Source organism: Branchiostoma lanceolatum, chromosome 4 (genome assembly GCF_035083965.1).
Source record: "Branchiostoma lanceolatum isolate klBraLanc5 chromosome 4, klBraLanc5.hap2, whole genome shotgun sequence".
Taxonomy (NCBI): domain Eukaryota; kingdom Metazoa; phylum Chordata; class Leptocardii; order Amphioxiformes; family Branchiostomatidae; genus Branchiostoma; species Branchiostoma lanceolatum.
The window spans coordinates 17,586,916-17,609,944 of record NC_089725.1 but is presented as its reverse complement, the minus strand read 5'-3'; the positions used below and the strand labels follow the sequence as shown (position 1 = coordinate 17,609,944).

At 40.1% G+C, this 23,029-nt stretch overlaps 1 protein-coding gene across 2 annotated transcripts; it reads right to left on the bottom strand.

Moving 5' to 3' along the window:
• Positions 1-193: 193 nt before the first annotated feature.
• Positions 194-22,889, bottom strand: LOC136433007 (thyroid receptor-interacting protein 11-like). 2 transcript variants are annotated; one of them, XM_066424747.1, is made up of 23 exons: positions 22,612-22,889; positions 18,219-18,295; positions 17,050-17,160; positions 14,690-14,929; positions 14,004-14,316; positions 13,586-13,689; positions 13,148-13,282; positions 12,623-12,808; positions 12,190-12,289; positions 11,639-11,940; positions 11,325-11,480; positions 11,021-11,158; positions 10,694-10,778; positions 7,532-10,398; positions 7,201-7,272; positions 6,743-6,864; positions 6,326-6,489; positions 6,020-6,123; positions 5,741-5,840; positions 3,505-3,586; positions 3,141-3,255; positions 2,710-2,835; positions 194-2,470 (listed from the first exon to the last, which is right to left on the bottom strand). In XM_066424747.1, exons 1-23 carry the CDS (start codon positions 22,703-22,705, stop codon positions 2,132-2,134), a joined length of 6,132 nt encoding a protein of 2,043 aa, XP_066280844.1. In that variant the 5' UTR covers positions 22,706-22,889; the 3' UTR covers positions 194-2,131. The 2 variants fall into 2 exon arrangements, with proteins under 2 accessions (XP_066280844.1, XP_066280845.1); XM_066424748.1 differs by having other exon boundaries at positions 13,646-13,689.
• Between the last annotated feature and the right edge of the window lie 140 nt (positions 22,890-23,029).

The following is a 23,029-nucleotide window of genomic DNA, read 5'->3' as shown; positions in this document are numbered from 1 at the left end:
GGAAACCTTATCTATTATCCCGATATTCATGCAAACTTCTGGTCTTGGAACAAGGTCATATCCATATTTTGTGTACTAGATTCAATCTTATACATGTATCGGGAACATTCTCTGGACATTAATCTGGTAAAAGCATATCCAAGTCCTAGTTTAATTAAGAAGTGGAGAACAATTATTTCCCTCAAGCAACATGTTCCTTTCAAAATACTTTATTTTACAATTCAGCAAACTTCAATTATTTCAACTGCCTAATATACAGATGTGTACACTATATACACCTATAGTTATGAACTTCGTCCCATTTCTAAGGCATAATGTGGACAAAAAAAAAGCAAGGTCTCCTCTAAACATAAATCCCCAATTTCTCAAGTAACCAGATTGTCCTAACATTTTCTGTGCAACCACAACTTGATTTTTCCACATTTGAGATGACATAAATATATGTTCAGTCTGATGTTAATTTATCAGTGGCAAGGATTTGAGCTTGAGCACACATTCTGGTTCTGATGATATTGGATTGTACAGAGGATGTTCTCCTGAGCACTACATACATGTATGCCTCCAATGGCATGTTTTATAACAGATTTATATGATACAAAGTTTACAAGAAACTTTCTGTTGTCATTTTTGTCTTGGCACTATGAAGTATGATCCAGGAATTATGACTAGGTGTGATGAAAAGTTTAAAAAGACGAACTTGAGTTTACCTGTCATATAAAGTGCTACCATTAAAGACAAAATTATTAAGCCTGTTTCATCATTAACAACTTACTCATTGCACCTCAGATATAGACAGAATTATATGTGGAAAGTTGTCTAACTTAGAAAGTTTCTATTGTGCTTATGATCAAATATCAAAGGATTGACAAATATCTTTCCAGTGCTGGCCATATGGCCTGTGTTTCTCTTGTCATTAACTCAGCTGTAAAGTTTTTGTTGTCAAACCAAAGGTGCCTTCAGCTAGAGCTTGATTAACCCATCTCTTCCTAAATAAATGTATTGCACAAAACATGTGCTTCAACTGTTAAACTTTATCTTCACTCAGAAATGACCACATGGAACGACTGATGAACAATACTATTTCAACATCATTGCTGATATCTATACCCACAACAACTTATAATGGTAATTACTTCAGTGTTCTTCTGCATAACTGAGAGTTTTTTGTGTTTGGTCCAATTCAAGGTCATAATACTTGAAAGTAGAAACAAACAGAGACTATGAAATGCATCAAAGTATTCTTTTTCCGCTAATGGTAAAGTAATAAGATACAATGTCACATTGAATAAATCATTTTTAAATCATAGTGTCTGTTGACTGTAATAACTCCTTTCCCCCAGAAATATACATAGTGATTTTTTTGTCAAATTGCTTTCAATATATCTTAAATATTTGACATCAAACTAGACATTCAAAGTGGAAGAATAATCCTCTGACCATCCCACAAATTACAAAGACCTGCACATTTGCAATGTCAATAAGGTGCTGAAAGAACCAGGCTATGAAGAATATGATCATTAGGATAGATCATTTAACATTTCATTATGTTAAAACTCTTCCCTTCTACAACTCCAATCAAGAAAGGCCTGTTCACTTGCTATCCTTTCAAAATGGAACACCAGTATATGTACAGGCACAATAAGTGCAACATTCTTGACTACAGATGAACAGGAGAGTTGGCAAAAGTAACAAGTGGACAAGGGTTGCAAGTTCTATTGTACTGAACAGATCTAGACTCACACATACTAGTGTGGTATGGTGCAACAGACTCTTATTAGTTAACAAGAGTCATTACAGAGCAAAGCTGGTCACTATGGTGTAAATAAATACATTATTCAATCAAATTTACAACCAACTCCACTTTTGGAACATTTCAGTAGATCTACCCAACCTGAAGATACTCAAGTACTAACAATATCTGAAGTACAGCTCTTCGCATAAAATTTTCTAAGAATCAAGATGAACACTGAGACCATATCATGGATTGAAGCTAATAAAAGCTACCTTTAGATGACAATTCCATCATCATAGCAACTTGAACCAAACTATTGAAACATTTCTTATTTTCAGCTCAGTAATAATTTATACCCAATGACAATGTAGAGGAGAATTTTTTTGGGATCAGGAGTATTCATTGCTGTAGAATTTCCCTGAGAACATTGTCACTGTGCTTGGAGGAGGTACCCTGTACAGTGTTTATTGCAGTACCTGGCTCTGGCACCAGCAGAGGTGCAGAAGTCAGCATTGGGACAGGCACTGTCTTCATCAGGGGATGGGCATCCCCTGGGCCTGATGTAGCAGGTGCAGCTGAGGTTCGTAATGGTGCAGTGAATGGATTGAATGCCAATCCCTCGTTTCCGACTTTCCTTCTCTGCTGCTGTTCTCGTGCCATCTCCTCGGCAGGCAGTCTGGGCTGGAGCGTGGGGGTGGACTCAGTCTCCAGGAACTTCACAAACATCTGAGTAAAGGACTGGAACAAGGCATTGACTGTTATTGTCTCCAATTGATGGTAGTTTACCTGAACATCTTAAATTTGAAACAAGTGCCTTACGGTGCCTTATGAGGTCCTTGACTTAACAGTAATCCTTCACGCATAAATTTAAAACATAGTTAACGGGAGTCATTACAGGGCAAAGTTGGTCACTCTGGTGTAACGGCATCGTTACTTTAATTAACAAAGACTGTGACAAAAGAAGACCAGGTACTTACAGTGTCCAGCTGAGAGGTGCCAGCCCTGGCTGCTGATGGAGATGACGGAGGATGCTGGGTAGGAGAGGTGTCCTCCTTCCTTCCCAACCACCCTGTCAGCCACCCTTTCCTGGGCACTGCTCCCACCTGACACATTTGACACACAAGTAGACTCTTTTAATAATCTACTAAATAGTTATGGTCCCTGTAGATCTACAAAGTGCAGATGCTAACTCTCATTATCTTTGTTAGCACTATTGCTAACCTCCTACCTACATTCATTAAAAATTATGAGTTTTTGTGTACTGAATGGATACACAGGCTTTGTACCACTGATGTAGATCTACAGAGGGCAGTATTGTTTCATCAACATGTCCTTATTGTTGCATACAGTACAAAGACTATTTCTTCAGAACAGATAGACTCTCACTAAAGTTGGAAGAATAAGTTACCTTCTCCATTTCCTCCATGTTGAAGGACAGGACATTGCCGATCAGCTTGAGGACATCTGCCTTCTTGTTGGGGGGAGCCATGAAGTACCCCATGAACAGGTTCTTCACCAGAAGCCTGGAAACAAAGAGAGCTCAAGAGTCATCCCAATCAATAGTTCAAACATGTGGACACTTCTTGCTTTCAAAAGAACAGCCATGGGAAAGGAGAATGCCCTGCCTGAAATTTCTCCTACTCAATGCACAGGGAACTTTCAACTACCTATCTATATCAAAACATTCATTGAACAGTCATTTTGGTGGCATACCACCTGTACATGCTTCAAGTCATTGCTTAGTTTATTCATAAAAGTATGTCAGTGCTTACTTTTCAACGCTTGCCTCATTGCTGGATGACAGCTGATCTAATCTATGCTGGTACTCCTCTATTGTGTGGTCCCGATCATCAACTGCAGAGACAGAGAAACATGGACATCCAGGCATAAACACCTTGTCCACTCATCAACAGGCTGTGTGGTGGGACACCTTATAGCATACATGTCAAACAAGCAAAGAGTGCAACAGACAACGAGGTAAAAACAGTACTTAAGAAAGGGTTTGACTGGATTTTTTTTAATGTAAGGTAATATGTATTTTGCTGGGAAATATTACTCAGACATACAATGAAAAATAAAAGACAGTGATTAGCAACATACCTTTTGAAATACAATGAAAAATTCAAAATCTTTTAACTGAAAATGTTCACCTATAGCAGATATGTGTAATTGACATTAGCATATTACACACATAATGCTCTGTATCCTTAGTTTACGAGCAGAACATTTAAAAAAAAGAAGATATATTTTGAAAACAAATCTTGGCTAATTCTTGACCATGGATGGCTGCAATTTGCAATGCAGAAATTTATGTATATGTAGTGCACCACAGCATCAGTTTTGTTGTTGTCAAATGGCTTAGTATATCCTGAATAGGCTGTACAAGACAGCACTGTGAGCCATGCATGAGGAACAGATTGATTTGTATCCCATCCAATCAGTTCCTGATGCAGTAGTCCCAGTGCCTCATAAGGGCAGACATAGCATTAATGGCAATCTGGGCCTCTCCAGGATAATAGTAGGTAGATGTGCTAAACCTTCCTTTACAGTAGAATGTGAATTGCTCTAAATGGTAAAAGTATGTGGTGCAGTCATTGAATGAACCAATTTGAAAACTTCACTTTCAAAGCTGGGTCTAAAAGATTATCAAATCATAAAATCAACACCAAAAACTTGACCTTGTTATTGTCACCTCACATGACCTTTACATCAAATGAACAAGCTTCACACATTTTTTACTACATTTTTACAGAAAACTTATAACAATTCTATTACAGACTAAAAACATCACAATATGACCACAATTACAGTAACAGGAAAAACTATGAATGAGGTCATTAATGTTGAACACATATATCTGATTTCTGCTGTATGTAGTCTGTGGCAATCGTGGTTGCTGAGCTACACTATACATAGCAGGTAACTTTGTTACTGAATCAAGACTATTTTAGCACTATGTTTATAACTGAATTATATGACATATGACTGTGTAGGACAACTTTCTAATCATCTACATGTACAGCTGACAACAAATAAATGGTGCATATTTCAAAGTCTTTGATTTAAAGTCTTCATGCAAAGACTATTTCAGTAGGCGTGTATTACCAGATATTTTTCCTGACAGAAAGTCATTATGAGGCACCATTAGTTTTTTCAGGGCACACACCAACAAACTACCAAACCTTCCTGCCATTTAGAAAATAATAGCAATAGCAATAGCTGCCGTAATGCAGATGAAAATCAACCATTTTTCCAAATTAAAAAGAAAGAAACCTTAATTCTCTTAGACAGACAAAGGTCTCTGATAGGAAAATGCCCACACACGAAGTTGTGCCAGTGCACCAAGTTCAGCAGGGTAAACATAACAGAAGGACTGAAGCAGAGCTGAGAAGTTTGAGCGATCCCAGCTTGCACCGTGAGGATGTGAAGTTAGACTCACAGTTGCCAGCTGAGATTACACAACCATCCATACAGGGTCACACCCACACCACAGGAACCACTGACCACCATCACAGGGACAGCACCAACCACTGACCACCAGGTCTGCCACCAAAGAATCCCCCAGCACAAAGCAACCAGGTGAATATAGTGTTTTCCCCCTTTTTTTCTTCAGTTTCCCTTACAAGTTTAACTACTCTTTGTGTAATTTTACCACAGATTACATACACAAATGTATGTGTTGACAGCTACCCTGCAAAACAATTCCTATTATACTCAAGCTCCAACATAAAATGTATATCATGATAACTGTCACAACAAAATATTAAACATTTTCCTGCTTTGAAGGAAACTTGAATTTAGGACAGTTACATTTTAGCCTGCACTTGTTGGTGCTTACACACTCTGACTGGCAAAAGTAACGTGTATCAACTCTATACTGTCAGTCTCAATTCTTACTTCTGTTCTCATGCACACACATAAAACAGCTGTGATTGCTTTTAGATATCTTTCTTTACATTCATTAGTGCAGCATTGAAACTAGATGCACTGAACAGGAGAACCACTAACCTTCATGCTGAAGAGCCATAATCTGCTCTTCTTTTCTGTCCATCTGTTCTGTCAATCTTGCCGCACCCTCTAATGCCTCCTTTGCTTCATCCAGTTCCTCCTGTGAATGACAAAACATTGCAACAATTACAGGCAAATGCAGGATATTTCACCTGCTGTCTTAAAGGGGACTATGCAGAGAGTGGGAGAAACCCATATACAGTTCATTTAAATCTTTTATATTGGAGGTAACTCTACCAAGAAACTTTGTGGGAATGCTCTTAATTTTCCTTCTCCTACCTGTAAGCTTGCGTTCCTGCTGACCAACTGCTCCAACTGTCCTCTGGCCAGCTCAGCATCTTTCTTGTACTTCTCTAACTCAGATGCATACATGGCCTTCTCTTCTACAGGGGGGACATAGAATAAAATATTTCATTCAAGACTTAAGTAGGCACATATCTATGGCGGGAGCATTTGACACCTTACTATGAAAACATTGCAAAATTTTCAATAGCTGAACGTCAAACCATGAGTACACAATGACCCAAAAGAAAATCAAGGTTCCGAACAACTTCATAGTTAAGTAAAGTTTATTAATTTCTGTACCTTGCTGGAACCTCTCCATGACGACCTGCAGGTTGCTAAGAGACAGTGCGTACTGCTGGATCTGTTCCTGTGCCTGGGACAGCTGCAGGTTGGCCGTGTCTCTCTGGGACGTCAGCGCTCGGATTTGTCCCAGGAGGTCCTCCACCTGGGCATTAGCCTGGAGGCTGCACAGATACAAGTGTAAGCGTCATTATGTAAAATAAGTAAAATCTACTGTGAGCAGACTGCAAAGTAAATGTCAGAAGGCGCTATTGTCTGTATCTTTAACATTTAAGACAGATTTCAAATGTGTACATTGCATGTTGGCCAAAACACGACCATCACCATCTTTAAATCAATCATTTACCACAAACTTTGACACATCTGATACACCTTTATGCAGTGAAAAACCATGTCAGATGAAGTGGGGATATTTACTTTGCACTTTCTGCAGCAGTGGAAGATGAAAAGACTTTCTCCTCAGAAAGGGCCAGCCTATTCCTCAGGTCCTTTTCTCTCTCCTCGGCCAGTAGAGCCTCTTGTGTGTACCCATCCTCTACCTATACAAGTAGAGATGATACTTTACTAAACTAAATACTTCTATTCATTCATCAAGATTTCATAGTTGAAGCTCACCATTCAGTTGGTCATTAGGAGTCACATGAAGGTATAGAAAAACAACTTGACTCAGCATAGACTTAGCTGCCATACTGGCACTTATACCTATAAACACAACAGACAACAATTGTGTTCATCAACTTCATGTGTTCTCTTGGAGCTACATTTTTACCATTGTGATAGGTGTGTCCAAAAAGGATAGGTGCATAGAGCAGTCCTTTATGCTATGTTCAGGAGCAATGCACATTAATAAGCATACACAGGACAGTTTCCCCCACCTGTAACAGGTGTTCCCTAAGTCTTCCCACCTCACCCTCCAGGCGCCTCTTGGTCTCCAACAGGGAACTGATCTGTTGTGATGGGACAGTAAAAATACAATAAATCTCATGATTGCAAATACATAGGGAACTAAAGAAATTCATATACCTTTTGACCTGCAAGTATTAAATAATGAGACTCTCTACAAATACAGGATAACTGACTGTTGGCCTATTGCTATAATTGTTCAGCTTGACAACACAGCAGGTTGGCACCTCAGTGCATATCAATACACTCATAGGAAATAGTAATGTCAGAATAAATACATGAGGTGGTAGTAGTAGTACTCACCTGTTTTTGCTTGTCTTCAGCCTCTGTCATGAGAATCTGTGCATGCGAGGCCCCCTGAGCATGTTCCTTCACCAGCCTCTCCAGAATTCCCACCCTCTCACTCAGCCCAGCATTCTCCAGCTCCTTCTCCTGCAGTAATGCAGTCAGTTTCTTGTTGACCTCCAGTCGAGTCTGTGCCTCTGTGTCCTTGTCGTTAGCCCTGTGGATGTTCCTGTCACTCTCCTCCTGAAGCGTTCTAAGTTCCACCTGTAGCGACTGCAGCTGGGACGCCAGACTACGCACCTGTCCCTGCAGGTAGGTCACCTCTCCTTCCCTTGTCGCAAGGGCTGCTGCAACAGTCTTAACTTCCTCTGTCAAGGCCTGGATTCTTACGTCTTTTTCCTGGATAGACTTTTCATGGGATTCAATGCTTTCATTTAAGTCTTGGAGATTATCATTTACAAGGGAGTTTGTCTGTTTTCTGTCCTCAAAAAGTCTGTCTTTGGCTTTGGTAATGTCTTGCAGCATCTGTCTCATTTTCAGTGCCTCTTCCTGCAAAGTGTTCAGAGCCTTTTGTTTCTCTTCCATTTGCAGAACCAAGTTGTTATAGTCTACCTGCAGGTTGGTGTTGCTATAGCTGTCGTTTGAGAGCTCTGTTTGAACAGTTCTGACCACTTCCTGGAGTTGCACATTGTCCTGGTACTGTGTGTTGATAGCTGTGGCCAACTGCTGCCTTTCAGACAACAGGGCCTGGACCTGTCCATGCAGCATGTCCCTCTCTTGCACAGCCTGGTGATACTGGGCAGTGGAAGCTCCCCCTTGCTGTTCCCCACTGTCTTGCAACACTTGAAGCAATGTGTCTGACTTCTGCTTCAGAGCTTCAATCTCCATGTCTTTATCATTTATAATTCTGGACAAATTTTGAATCGCCTCCTTGCTCATGTCCTTGTTTGGTCCCTCTAGTTGTTCAGACAGCTTTTTATTCTGTTCGTTGAGCTGTGCTACAGAAGCTTTATCTGCTGTGACTTGATCTACCAATCTGTGAATCTCTCCCTTCAAACTGCTGCATTCTCGCATCTTCTCATTTAGTACTCCCAATATCTGCTCTTTCTCTGCAGCCAAAGCATGCATCTTATCCTGGATATGGTCTACATTTATTATCCTATCATTAGCAACAGAGTTTGTTTTCTGTTCTAACAGTGAGGTGAGGGAAATATTTTCTTTTCTGAGTTTCTGAATTTCTGCTTCGATCCCCTCTAAAGATTGCAAATGTTTTGTACACTCCTCGCATGGTCTTAACTTTTCTGAAGATTGCTCTGTGGACACTTTCTCCTCCTCTGTCTGAACCTCAACATCCAAATGACATACATGGTTACTTTCCACCTGTTCCACTTCCTCTCTCAATTCTGTACGCACTTCTGACACCTCATTGTCCTGATGTTTTTCAAATTCCTCTAAGGTTGCCTTTTGCATGGCTATTGTTTCCTCTAGCTGTTCGATGGTCGTATCTTTTTCTGTGACAATGTCACTTAACTCCCCAATATCAGCTTCCTGATCTGCCAGCCTTTGGTTTAATTCTGTGATCTCAGATTCCAACTCAGTGATGATGTCGAGGGTACTTCCTGTACTTTGTGAGGCACTTTTTTGTTTGAGCTCATCCTGTAAACTTTGGTTTTCATTTCTTAATCTGGTGAGCTGTCCTTCAAGTCCCTCTAAATGTTCAATTACTGAATCCTTTTCTTTCACAACTTTTTCCAACTGTTCCTCTTCCATTTTGAGTGAGTTGTTTAAGTCTCTAAGGCTGCTTATGTCGGCATCCTTGCCTTTCAACATCTCAGCAAGTTGTTCCTGCCCTTCAACAGTTGACTGCAGCATTTCTTTGGTGTCCTCGTAATCTCCCTGTAACTGCTCACACTTTGCTGTCAACTCCGTGATGGTGAATTCTCTCTCCTGACAGAGTTTGACCAGCTTTTCATGCTCCTGTTCCAGTGTGCCTGCGTCGTTGTCCTTGGCCCTGGTGAGTTCCTGAATGGCTTTCTCATACTGTCTGCTCTGTTCTAACAGCTTTCTGTCCCCCTGGTGCAGTTCAGTCAGGAGACTCTCTTTCTCCTCCCGAAGCGCATCAAGAAGTGTGTCCTTCTCCAATACACTTTTCCCGAGTGCATCTACCTTTCCTTGCAGCTCCTGTAGTTGTCTCTTAAGCTCATCTTCTCTTGAAGGAGATCTTGGTATACTGACATCTTCTTCCACTTGTTCTTGGAGCATTTCTTCCTCCTTCCTGTTCTCTTCTACAGCCTGGCTTGCTTCCTCGAGCCTCTCCTGTATCCTTTGAACTTCCTGCTCCAGCTGAGTTACTGTCTGCCTATTGTCTGCCTCCATCCTACACCTCTCATCCCGTAATGCTGCCAGTTCCACCTCCATCTGTTCCAACTTATCGTTCAGTTCTCCAGCCTTATCCTCTGTCTCTGCTGTCTCCTCCCTGTATTCTCTATACCTCTGTTCTACATCTTCTAACTCTCTTCTGATGTTTTCAAGCTCCTCTTTTTGAAGGTGCATCTGCTGTTGTAACTCGTCTCTCTCGCGATTTGCCTCTTTTTGCAGTTCTATGTTTGTATCATTTTGGTCTTTCAATTCTGAAAGCTCAAGAGCCAAACTCTCCTTCTCCTCTTTGGTCTGTTGTAATTGTGTCTCAGATGCCTCCAGTTTATCTGTCAGCTGATTCCTGATTTCAATGAGATGTGCTAAGGCCTCTTGATGTTGATGATCAAGTGTTTCTAACTCCTGGGTTAGAACCTCCTTTTCCTCAGTTACCTGACTAACTTCTTCATCCTTTGTCACAAGCTGAGTTTTCAAGTCTTCCAACTCCATGCTTAGGTCTTCCACATTCCCTGTAGGATGGGCAGAAGTTCCCATGTACATGACATAATGTACAGTAACATTTGACAAAAGAACTGTTTTGAGATCAGAGATACAAAATGTACTTTCGATACACCCTACACAAAAATAATGGCACACTTCCTTAGGTTGACATTCCAAAATGATGTCTGACATGCAGAAAGTAACCATGAGCCCTGAATTGATGAAAGTTAGGCTATGGACTTTGTAACTTGTAAAACTGTGAAGAAATGTGTAATTTTGAACAGATCTACCATATCTATGAGACTGTCTCAGAACAGTTCTTACCTTTTTCTCCCTTCAGACTGGCCACAGATGTCTCCAGGTCATCCCTGCTCATGTTCAGCTGATCCACAGTCTCCTGCAGGTCATTCTGAAAACATCAGAGTTAAGTTACATACAAGTTGCTATCATACTATGTCAAGAATGAATGCTGCATCTTTTTACAATTCCATAAACCAAACATGCAGACACTTTAACAAGTATTCCTTATTGCCACATGACAGGAGTCAGTACCAAGCACACAACTAATAGTTAAAGTTAAATATCCAACTATTGGTTTTCCTGGAAGTTGGCATTTTTGGGGGAAAATGCGGAGTAAATGTTCCTGTGCACCTGTTCTGCCTGCAGCAGCTGTTTGGCCTCTTGCAGCTCCTCCAGCTCCTGCCGCAGCTGCTGCACCTGAGATTCCACCTCCGCTTCCTCTGCAGAACTGTCCTGTCCTCCCTGCTGCTTCTCAAGGTCCATCAGACCCTGGGAATATCAGATCAAAACAACACATGAGCAAAAGCTAAGTCTATCACAATAATGTGTGCATAGCAAAATGTACAATCTATAAAACAGATTAGAATAACTTCCAAGCTGCTCTAAGAACTTTGTCATGTTTGTTACATCAGGGTACCATCTATGAAAAAGCTACCTTTTGCGCCATAAGCACGGACAGGTTGTACTCTTTCTCCTTCAGCTGGTCCCTCAGTTTCACTAGAACAGTCTCCAGGGCATCCTTCTCATTCTGCCAGTCAGACCTCACCATCTCAAAGTGCTCAATTTCACGCTCGTAGTCTTGTACCTGGTTCTGGGGGAAATGACAAAATATTTCAATGGCCACAGAATACAATATCTGACTGGATTTGTTTAAAACTGTTGTTCAAAAACACTTCTTTAGTATTACAAATGTGCATATCACCCTCCCTTGTCCAACACCCATTGACTAGAAAATCTTAGCCTTCCTACCTGTAGGATGGACACAGCATCACTGAGATCTGAACTGCGCAGGTCACTCTCAGACGACATGTGCGAGCTGACTGACCCGTCATACTCTGTGTCGTCATTTGGCATCTTAGAGAGAGGGCTGAGTTTGTGCTTGATGTTGTCTTGCACACTGAGCATGCGCCCTAAGGCTGATGTGCCCTGTGGCTGGGGTGTGTTTTTCTCCACGGCACTTTCTGTGTCGCTGTCTGCTGAAGCACCCAGGGTCTGCTCAGAGTCCGACCTTCTCAGCTGGTTCAACAGGGTCATGTCACCAACTGGGTTTCCTGAAGGAAAGGAATTGTTATAGTTCTAAAAACATAAGCTGGACATTCATGCACTAGCAACCTAGTCACCACACTGTTGCAATCTACGTACAGAACTTAAGTGCATTGAAAGTTCCTGACTCTAATCAATAAAAATTTGATTATAAATATAATATAAATTATAAATATTATGGTTTGTCCTAACGAATGAAACTCAGAACATTAGTTGATGTAATTTCTGCTGTTTTTTACATCAAAAGGTATCTTTACCTTTTATTGTGTTGATCTCTTGATTGAGAGTCATGATGATGTCTTCATCTTGCTCTCTCTCACTGACAAGCGAGGAGACAGAATGTTCCAGCTCTTCCACCTGTAAAAGTGGAAAACCCATCTATAACACATGTCATGATGTAACGGTTACATCAGGCAAAAGGTAAAAGATAGTTCCATGCCATAATCACCGGCAAGGTTGCGATATTGGAAAGCAGAGCCCATCCATTTCCTTCCACTGCCAAGGAATTGAACCTGTGACCTCTCCATCACACATCTGCTAGCCTAGCCTCTCGGTCATTCAATGCCACTGTTACATTGCCTCTAAACGCATAGCTATTACAATGCACATGTAGCTGTACTTACAATGTACGTCAAAATATGTATAACATTGTTTGCCTTCATGATCCCAATGAATCCCCCTGCCCCATACCTGTGCCAGAAGCTGCTGGTTGTGAGTGTGTAGAAGCCTGTTCTCCTCCTCCAGAGAGTCCACAATCCTCTGTGTGATCTCCCTGTGCTGCGGACTGCCCACCTGCTCCATCATCTCCACTGTCTGACGGTGAACCTCATCAGAATCTGCCTCCAGTTCTGCAACCACACTCCTGCTTTCAGATATCTGATGAGGAAGATGCCAAAGACACGGCTGTAATCACTTTTTACACCATACATAAGGAATTTCTCTATTACATGAAGAAGTCAAGAAAGTATAGACACAGTTTACAGCATGCACAGTCAGTACAGTTCTCTTGTTGCTGAAATTGGCTCTTAATGTGACAGTGGTAAAATGTCTGAAAAGACAGTCGTCTAATGTATCACAATGAAGTAGATAGACATGGATATCTACACCTGTAAAGCAAACAGTATGACATGCTTGTCACAGAACCTTGCAGCTTATATTATAATAGTGATACAGTTGCTGAAAAGGAATCTGGCATAATAACAATCTCTTACACACCTGTTCCCCAATGTCGGCCATTTCGTTGGCAATGTCGCACCTCTTCTCTGCCAGGGTGGCGAGTCTGTCACCTGACTCCTGCCTGAACCTCTCCCTGACGTCCTGCAGGTCCTGCAGCATGGTACTGGTGGAGGCCTGCACACAACAGGGCAGGGGAGGAGCGGTTAACAACTGTCTCAACTTTCAATACATCATGCAGCAACAAATTTGCTGATTTGGACTATACTAGTACATCAAACACATGCTTTTTAAGTACTCATACCGTGTGTTAACACCACAAAATATTTTTTAGGCGCAAGGTAGAAAGCATTGCAGCGTTTACGACATGAATTTTATTGGTGTAGAGAAGTGTTATTAACAGATTTGAAAATTTGAGTCCAGTAGAAGTTGGTGAAATGCAATGCAAGAGCAGACTGAAAGGAAGAAAGTCCACTGTACATGATGGGATTCCAACTCCTCCCAAAGTCTTTCTTTAGTGGCATTCAAGGCATGGCTGACCTGTTTGTTCTCATGGAGCAGCTTGTCTTGTTCAGATTGCAGGCCTGAAACACAACACACAGTATTTAAGTCATATGTCCTGTTCTGAGAAGTGAGAAATGTACCAGGAGTCATATAAGGCGCACTATGCAGGCATTCTGCTTATGATGTGCAAAGTGATGGGAAGGGGATAAAGACTTATGTAGATTACTGAATCACTTCCAACTACATTCGAGGAGGCAGTTACTGTTATAGATCCTATCCTATGTACATCCTTTAACAACTAAAAAAACACATTTATATAAATTCAATGTATTTCCAACTTTCTCTGTTATCAGCTACTTTCATTAACCTCATTCATTCTGCAAGCATAGCTTACTTGTGATGAGTCCCTCAAGTTCAGTTTTTTCTCTTCTGTACACATCCAGCTCTTTCTCCAGCCTACAGCAGTTCGACCTTGAGTCAGTCAACTCTGTCTCCAGCTGCTGCCTCTCCTCCCCTCCTCTGGCCAGCTCCTCAGCCAGCTCAGCCTTTGTCTTTGTCAGCTGAGTCATCTGGAGGGACAGGCTGGATTTCTCAGCCTGATACGCTTGCAGCTGTTTGTTCAACGCCTGCACCTGGTGAGACGTGTCCTCCAGGTCCCTCTGTAGCTGGGATACCTGCTCAGGTGTGATGGTGTGATCGGCATGTTCCTGGGATAGGATATACATTTATATTGTTCACTATGAAATCTCTAGTGTAGAAATTAAGGTTACATGCATACAATTGTGCAGTCAATTGTGAGCTCCTTTTAATGTAAATGTTAAGATTTGCAAGAAAAGGCTGCTTTATTCATTTTCAAGAAATAATGAAGGATCTACTTCAAAAATCATGAAAAATGAAGAATATCAAACATAGTCACAAAAATGAAGAATTTGTTCTGAACTAACTTTTATTATCTGTGTGAAAGACAGAATCTTACTGCCCATCCTATGTCTTAATTTCAATCTTCCTTCTCAGCGACTTCTTCCCCGCTAAAGTTAAAAGTACATGCAACGGAACACAACTAAGTCTTCAAGAATGTACCTGTTTGGAAGCTCTGTTCTTCCAGTGCTGGCACTCTGCTCGCAGGCCAGCCAGCTCATTGGACAGCCGGTTGATCTCCATCTGTGAGGAGATGACATCGTGGAAGTCCAGGTCATCTCCGGTGTGGAGGTTACTGTCTCTGTAGGAGTGGGGGATGGTGTGGAGGGTGTCTGATGTCAGCACATGGCTCTGTGCACTTTGTGAGGTCAGCTGCAACTGCCGTAATTCATTGATTTCAGCCTGTGAAAAGAAATTGAGAATAAAAAAGCGGACAAAATTCCTTACACAAAAGCTTGCATAAGCCTGGAAACTACATATAATTCAAAACAAACACAATCCACATCATATTCTTAAACTCAATTAGAAAAGGTTGCAACCTCTATAAAAATCAATGAGCAGAATCATTTTTTGATGCTCAGTCCAGCCTGTAATCACTTGGTCAGGTAAATTTGTAATTCATTAAGCAACAATCTAAACATTGAATGGTACATGTAAGTATGATCGATTCAAAGAGACTTCACACGGTGCACTCATAAAACATATTCAGACATTTCCCACATACTTAGCTCTAATAATGGACTTAAGCTTTAATTATAGAACTTAAGAGGGATTTTATTTGAAGTTACAGCCACAGCCAAACAAGTACAATTGAAAAGAGATGATCCAGTGGTAAACACCATCATCCCCCGTAAGCCTATTAGTTGGCTTCATTATGTGACCCCTTCTGACATTGTGTCTATTTTTCAAAAAGAGGACAAGAATAAAAAAGATGTTGATATCTATTACCTACAGAGACATACAACGTGGTCAAGAACAGATAAGACTGGAGGAAAATACAACTATAGGGAATAAAGAGATTTCAGCAAAAAATGAGAATGTACCCACAGACACCATTTACACTAATCTTACATAATATTGAATAATTATCACAGAATTTTCTGTTTTGGATGGATGAAGACTGCCACATATATACAATCTATGTTTTTTCCTTTTTAGGACTGTTTACTTATTGTTGTAAGAAACAAATTACTAGTATGGTAATTTAAGCTAAATTTGCTTGCAGTTATATCTCACTTATCAAATCAACAAGTGATTGATAGAAAAATTGAAATTGTTTGAATTTCTAAATCTTCTTGTCATAAGAATTTTTCCTTCACTGAAGGAGAGTACTCATACTTAACGGTATCCTTAAAACCTTTAGCTTAGGAGGTTCTCTGAAACAATGGCAAAATTCAAATTTTCCTCCCTGCATGTGCCGTTAACAGTTGTACAAAAGAGCAGGATGTTGTAAAATGGCGGATCTTGCAGGCGGAGTGGCGTGAAATGTGGCGTTACAGCTGAAGCCCTCTCCAGGACAGCTGAGCCTATTGATACATCTTGTGTAGAGCAGACAAGTACTTGAGCCTGCGTCCTGGATCAAAGTGCTTGGGATCCAAAGCATGGAGGGTCTTTTGTCCAGTATCAACACCTGTGCTGTAATTTGGTAACTTAATCCAGGCAAGCTGATGCAGCTACCTCACGTTTGAAACCCCCCAGCCGCGTGGCCTTTTATAATTACCTTTGTTCAGTGGAATTTCCTCGTTCCTTTCTGTACTTTTATCAGGGATACCATTTACTACTAATAATGAGAACCTGTTGGACGTTTACGGTTGTTTCAGTTTTAGAAAGTGGGCATATAACTGGTACTGCTCAAATTTCTAATTTTCTTCCTTTGGAGACTTAAGAAGAAAAAAAATTGGTGACCAAAAATGCAAAAATTCTATGGGTCTGATAAAGTAGCATAGCCTTCTGAAAGGGTGAGTTTTGTATTTTTCTTTAACAGCACAGACTTTGTAAATAGCCAAAAACACAGCTTATTACCACTCATGTGTTACAAAGTGAACTGCAACAACTGGAAAAACTATGGCAAGTGCCTCCAAAACCCAAAAAAATCTGTCTATAGTTGTCCAGTACTGTTGTGGTGATTCACGTATAACAAATGTTTTTACCTGAGTGTCTACTTCATCAATACACCACATCATTGAGTCATCAGATGGTGTTTTCCAATTTTGCAGCTGACAAAACTTTTCTTAGATTTAAACATACAGTGTATTGAATCCGTTACAATTAAGTACTCATCATGTGCACTCCTCATATATCAGTTAAATAATCAGTAACATGTGATTTTGCGATGCTATTGGACCATTATGTGTCAAAAAGAGCAAAAATATTTGCTTAACCTCATTAGTACATTACAGCCAACACTAGCAACAGACCAAGTTCAGAATATCCATATATCTTACACATACTCTATAAACAGGCTTTAGAAGCCCAAATCTGCAGTATTTCCAGCTCCTTAAGACAGAGTTTCCCACACTAACCTCCTTCTCCTCCAGACGTGCCCGGTACTCTGTGGAGATGTGCTTGACCTGCAGCTCAGCTGCCTCCGCCTTTTCTTCCAGCTCTGCATTGACCAGCTTAAGTCGATCACACTGGAAAAGAGCACAGGGAGGAGACTGTGGATCAATTCACTTCAACACAACCACAAGAATCAGTTAATACACTTCTACAGAACTTGCTGCAAGAAACATGTTACAACATACCGCCCTTCCAGAGGACAAAGTAACAGATCTGGCATGGCTGCTTGTGGCGGTCAAACTAACATGACCAGCCAAGGCGCTCTCCTGACTGCAACTGAAACATAGCCCCCGAGCAGCGGCAACATCAGTGTGTCTGAGAACAGGATGTGAATCTGTCACCTGACTTCTGACCAATGAGACTGCAGCCTTGAACGGTGCTTAGCAAAGCAGCAAAGCATGTGAAGAACCCCAGTCAATAGGTAAGTACCTGTCCTTGTGGGTGCAGCTACAAGGGAGGCGGCTACCATGGTAATCTGGGCAACAATGCGTTTCTATCCTGCTAGCGCTTGGTGACTTAACAGAGCCTGCATGCTCTAGTATGGCAAATCAATGCTAACAGGAAAGTTGGAAACATTTTATTGGCTTGAAACAAACCCTTCAGCATAATTGCATATTGAAGCATTTTTATCATGGGGTAATGACACTTATGACAGCCATCTTGTCTTTACATACACGTGACCATTACAGTCTGACATGTCTAGAAGCACTGTTATTCCTTTTTCATCAAGTGACAACTATTAATCTTTTTTTTTTAGTAATCTTAGGGAATTCGAATGCAATTAATTGGTGATAGCTTTTTGCTTTTTAAATCTATATTTTCTTTGTTTCTTGCATTGGATCTGCTTCAATACACATAGCTGTGATCGCATGACAAGCTATGGACATTTTTAGTGTAGTTTTTCCTTGACACTTATATGAATCAATAGAATGTGATTTCAATTTCAAAAAATGGCTTGAAGTGCCCTATTTTGGATACAAAAATTCAATTTGTCAAAACAAAAAGAACTGGAAAGAAAATGTTGAAGTGTGTTTTGAAGTATGTGATACAACTGTATTCCAATAATCATATGTAAGACAATAGTACTACACATGCACATGTTGTAGTAATCAAAAAGGCTGTCCAAGCTCACCTCTGCAGACTGTGTCAGGACAGCAGCTTCCAGATTCTGAATCTTAGACTTTGCTAGACGTAGTTCTGTGTCCACATCTGGAACAAACAGCACAAAATCATTGCAATGGCGACAGGAATGTATTCGGGTACAAGACCCCAGCTACTACATAGAACTAGAAGTTGGGTAACTATAAATAATACTACTAACTATACAAACACAAATTGCTCTATAGGGCTGTCTTAAAGACATAATGCTTTATTTACTATTATCTACAAAAAAATAGACATTTCACTTCTCAAATTCCATTGCTGAAAACAATAAATAACACATTGTAAGTATACTTCTATGCCACCAAATATAGCTAAAAAATGTGGTCGTTTGAGTGTGACTTGTATGAACTCTCTGGCTATTAGCAGTATATCAGCAAATCGGACAGCTTCTGGAAGGTACATATTGATTTCAGTTGAAAATGCTGGTACAGATTTGACTGTAGATCAAGTTAGCAACGAGAATAAATCTATGATCTATATTTCATTGAAAAGAAATATCTTCTATCTTTTTAACTTAAATGCAAGACACAAGCAAGCAAGATGGGGAACAATGGATGATAAACCACGGTGCAGCTGTGTGATTAAGTACCACTTAGTAGGGTGCAAGATATGCAGGTGGTTGGTGTAATATGATAACATAAGAATATCCTGTTTCCAAGGACATAATCAAAGCAAGGGGCGTGGCCATCTTTTTTGGACCATGTCATTATTCATATTTAGGATTAATTAATGTAATATACATTTTTTGTATCAGGCCAAGGGAAAATACACATATTCAATCATAGTCTCTATTGGTACAGTCTATCTGACATAGTATTAAATTACCTTGATTTGTACATTTTTCATAGTCCTTTTCAAAGAGCTTTCTGCCATGGCTATGGCTCCAAGTCCAACCTGACTACTGCAGCACAACAACTTGTGCTTAAGAACCTAACAACAGGTAGTTATATGGCTGGTGTCAGCCCCTGCATTGGCCTACCCACAAATTATACAACACCCTCGGGTGGTCCATAAAGTTTTACAAACATTTACAGCATCACATGTCTTTAACAAGTGGATACCTTGAAAGGTGCTGGTAATTAGAGTGATTATGATGGACGACCTGACTGTAGGCTGTGTGAGTCGTATCAAGTGAGCCAAGCAACACAACTGCAGCGAGTAACTGTGTATGCTGAATAGGTTAAGATTCATGGAAGTTGAAATGAGGTAAAAATGCCATTACAACTACAAGTCTTCTGTGATGTTTGAAGCAAAAGTTTGGTACAAAATGTTTATCTGAAAAGAAGCATAAACAACATATATGTTCTTGCCTGCATAGCTGCAGTGGAATGTTGCTTTCACAGGATGAACTGACTTAAGTGTTTGTTAGCAAAAACAACAAGACTGTGCAGCAGTTCTAAGTAACAGCAAGATGTATACACGTGTAGCTAATTCGACAGTACTGACATGTTACAAGCAGTGTTCATCTCAATGATGAACTGGGATGTGAAACACCAGACATTTTTCTATGAATCCCTTACATAATTTATCTTTTATTTTCCCAGCTCACATGTGAGACAAAGCCTCACATTATAGTATCTATACTGTATGGGTGACGTCATCATGACCTTTGCCATATACACTGCATCAGTGCATGATTCTAAATCTACCTGGTAGACAAACACTCACTTTATCTTTGCTCTCTTTGCTTTGATATTAATCATTTCACCAGAGCAGGTAGACATAAGAATTGCTGAATACTGTTAATCACGCGAGCGTGGAAAAGTAACTTTAAAATCTTCCAAATCCAAGATCAATATTCTGTGATGAATATTGTAAAGGACAGTATCATGTAACAACAGACGTTTCATTTCAGACCTTTCTCAAATAATGGTTCAAAATACTGAGTCTCCAGAAGAGGATATAGCTCTGTGCACAATACAGTAACACATGTTGCTATTGGTCTAGCTTCATAACATACAACAGGAAGATAAGGGAGTGCTGTCTTTTCACATTTTATCACGGGTATCTTTCATATTGCAGTAACAAAATCAATTTGCTAGAAAAACTACTTATGAGATACTAGGTCTAAAGTTTTAGTAGTTAGTACTCCTGGCTACTTGGCAAACAACAAAATGCTGTGAGTTACTAGTACTAGTAGGCTGGGGCTTATAGGACAAAAGACCAGATTAGCATAACTGAAACTCTTATGTCTCTACTTCAGGTAACTAAAGAACACTTGGAAAATAACTGCCATTTTGAACAGTGTCTGATAAGCAAGATTCTGCAGCAGATATTTCCTACTTTACTCTTAGTCTTAGATAACAATGCTCAATGTCAAATATTCTGAGCTAGTGAGCCTGTATGGAGTGACTCCGAGTGAGTGATTTTCATTATCACATTGACAATATTATTAATCATGCACCATTAATTTGTGCTTTGAAGAAATAATAGCTTTTGTGTTCATGAATTGGCCATTATTTACTAGTATACACCTGATGGAGAGACCTAGTCAGTGGCCTATACCCAAAAATGGCCTAAGTAAGTAATTATCAGTATGCTGTAGAATTAGCAGTACTTGAGGTTTGAAAATATGTTTCGCTGGCATTTTAATTTATGTTGTCCACCCAAATTTCTTTCCGTGCACCTAAATTTTCAGTGTAGGTGCACCAGTAGCACCTATTCCCAAAAAATGAATTTCGAGCCCTGTATATGGCTTAATTGTTTTACTACAGAAAGCATCTATTATGATGATGATCACATACCGGTAATGCGTGTATGGGTATCAGTTACAAATGTATATCACTTACATCAATGTTTTTGACTTTAACTCAATAAGTGCTATAAATTCAAATTTGTCATTCTGATATTTCTATTACTAGCACTAGGATTACAACAGAAATCAGCAGAGATTCATATAACTTATATTTATAAGCTATCTGATACTGAAGCCAAACCTTACATTTACATTACAACACAATATCAGACATCAAGGACAGACTATCATATGGTTAGTAAATGTTAAACATACTGGATGTCCAGTGCCGCCAAGTACTGATAGTTTTAAACAATGCTTACAGTTAAATTTGCAAAGGTTAGGTATGACCAGTTGTTCAGTGTTACAGTAATATAACAGGCTGCTCTCGCGCCGTGCGCCTGTGAAAATGGTGTGTTATGCCGAAGGGTGGTTATACTGGCTATATAAACACAGACAGATATTTGACAGATATACCTAACCAATACCAACATGGAGATATGAGGTAATGCAACGAGGTATTGCAACATGTTAACAGACTTTAGCTATCATTCCAACAGTTGCTTAGCAAGGTAAAAAAAATAGAATTTAAAATGAATGAATTGGCACAGAATCTACACACAATTTCCAGATATTATTGAATGGACGCTCTATCAACTCTACTAGCACCATGATGAAATGTGCACATAAGCATCATCACATATTGACAATGATGTCATTGATCGAGATAGCACACCTTGCTTTACTATTATCATTACTAAAACATCTCCCCAACTATATTTTGGCACAAATGATAGGAAGAGGACTGCCTAAATTAACAATTGCACAATATTGGAGAGCATGTGACATTGGGTCACATGTGGTGATAAAGTACAACAATTCTAACACAAGACAGGTGCAGTGTCATCAGTGAAGGACCAAATCTACCCCCTGAAAAGTATCAACAGCACTACAATACACTCAGATTGCCCAGACATAAATTATTCTCTAATGTGCAGAAAGGGGCTGGGCATTTGTGGCCTTGAAACACTTACAAATTACAACTACATGTACACAGGTGGAACCACATTCCATTCCCTGCAAACTGGGGCAGTACTAATGTTACACAGTCTGCTTTTGATTGAGGTATACCGTATAGCTTGTCCTTACTGACAGTACAATCCTACATACCTACAAACACACTTCATGCGAAGAACCTCCCAGTACTCTGATCAAGATGGTTACTAATTACGGTCAGGAGTTTTGTTCGTTTGTCTCGAACACGCAGTGTTGTTTTGCAAAAGAACAGGTTGTTTATGAAAAATGATACTGTCATTGTTAATTTTGAGACAATGTTCTTCAGTCATGAACGTGAATAGCTTTTGTATACGTGATTCTGTCTGGTTCACATCTAGTACACAAAACCATATTCTCATTCTCAATTTTAACAAAATTTAAATGGAACGTTAGTCGGTCCCGTCATTCACCAATCGTACTCCATATCAATCATTTATTCGGTGACAAGTGTGGACGTGTCAGGTGGCAATCGGGGCGGTATGGTGTGGACTTGTACTTCATGTAAGATGGTTACTTTCTTTTAGGATAACTGTTAGCTGACTAAGTCGTCAATGCCACCAGGTAATCTTACCGGAGACTTCTTCAGTGCCCTCGGTCAGAAGCTCTCGTGTGAAATCGCTCAGCTGTCCCGTCAGAGACGACACACTGCCCTGTAACCACGACATGCTGACACCACTGGCCTTCTACCCTGACATCTCAGATCCAGGAGAAAGCTTCTAAGAAACAGGACGACTCGTCTGAGGGTATCTGTGAGCGGGGTTCGGGTGAGTTAGTTGTTCCGTGTGCGTGTACTTTGCACTGCCAACTCGACGTCTTCCATGATGATGATGATGACTGGGTGCCCTTTTCTGCGGACCTTGTTGTTTGAACTTTAACCTTTTAGGGATTAACCATTAACAGCTAAGGGTGGATGTCTATTTCACAAAAGTAATCTTAAAAATCTCTATTTATAGAAAATAATAGTCATATTTTATATGATTTAAGTATAG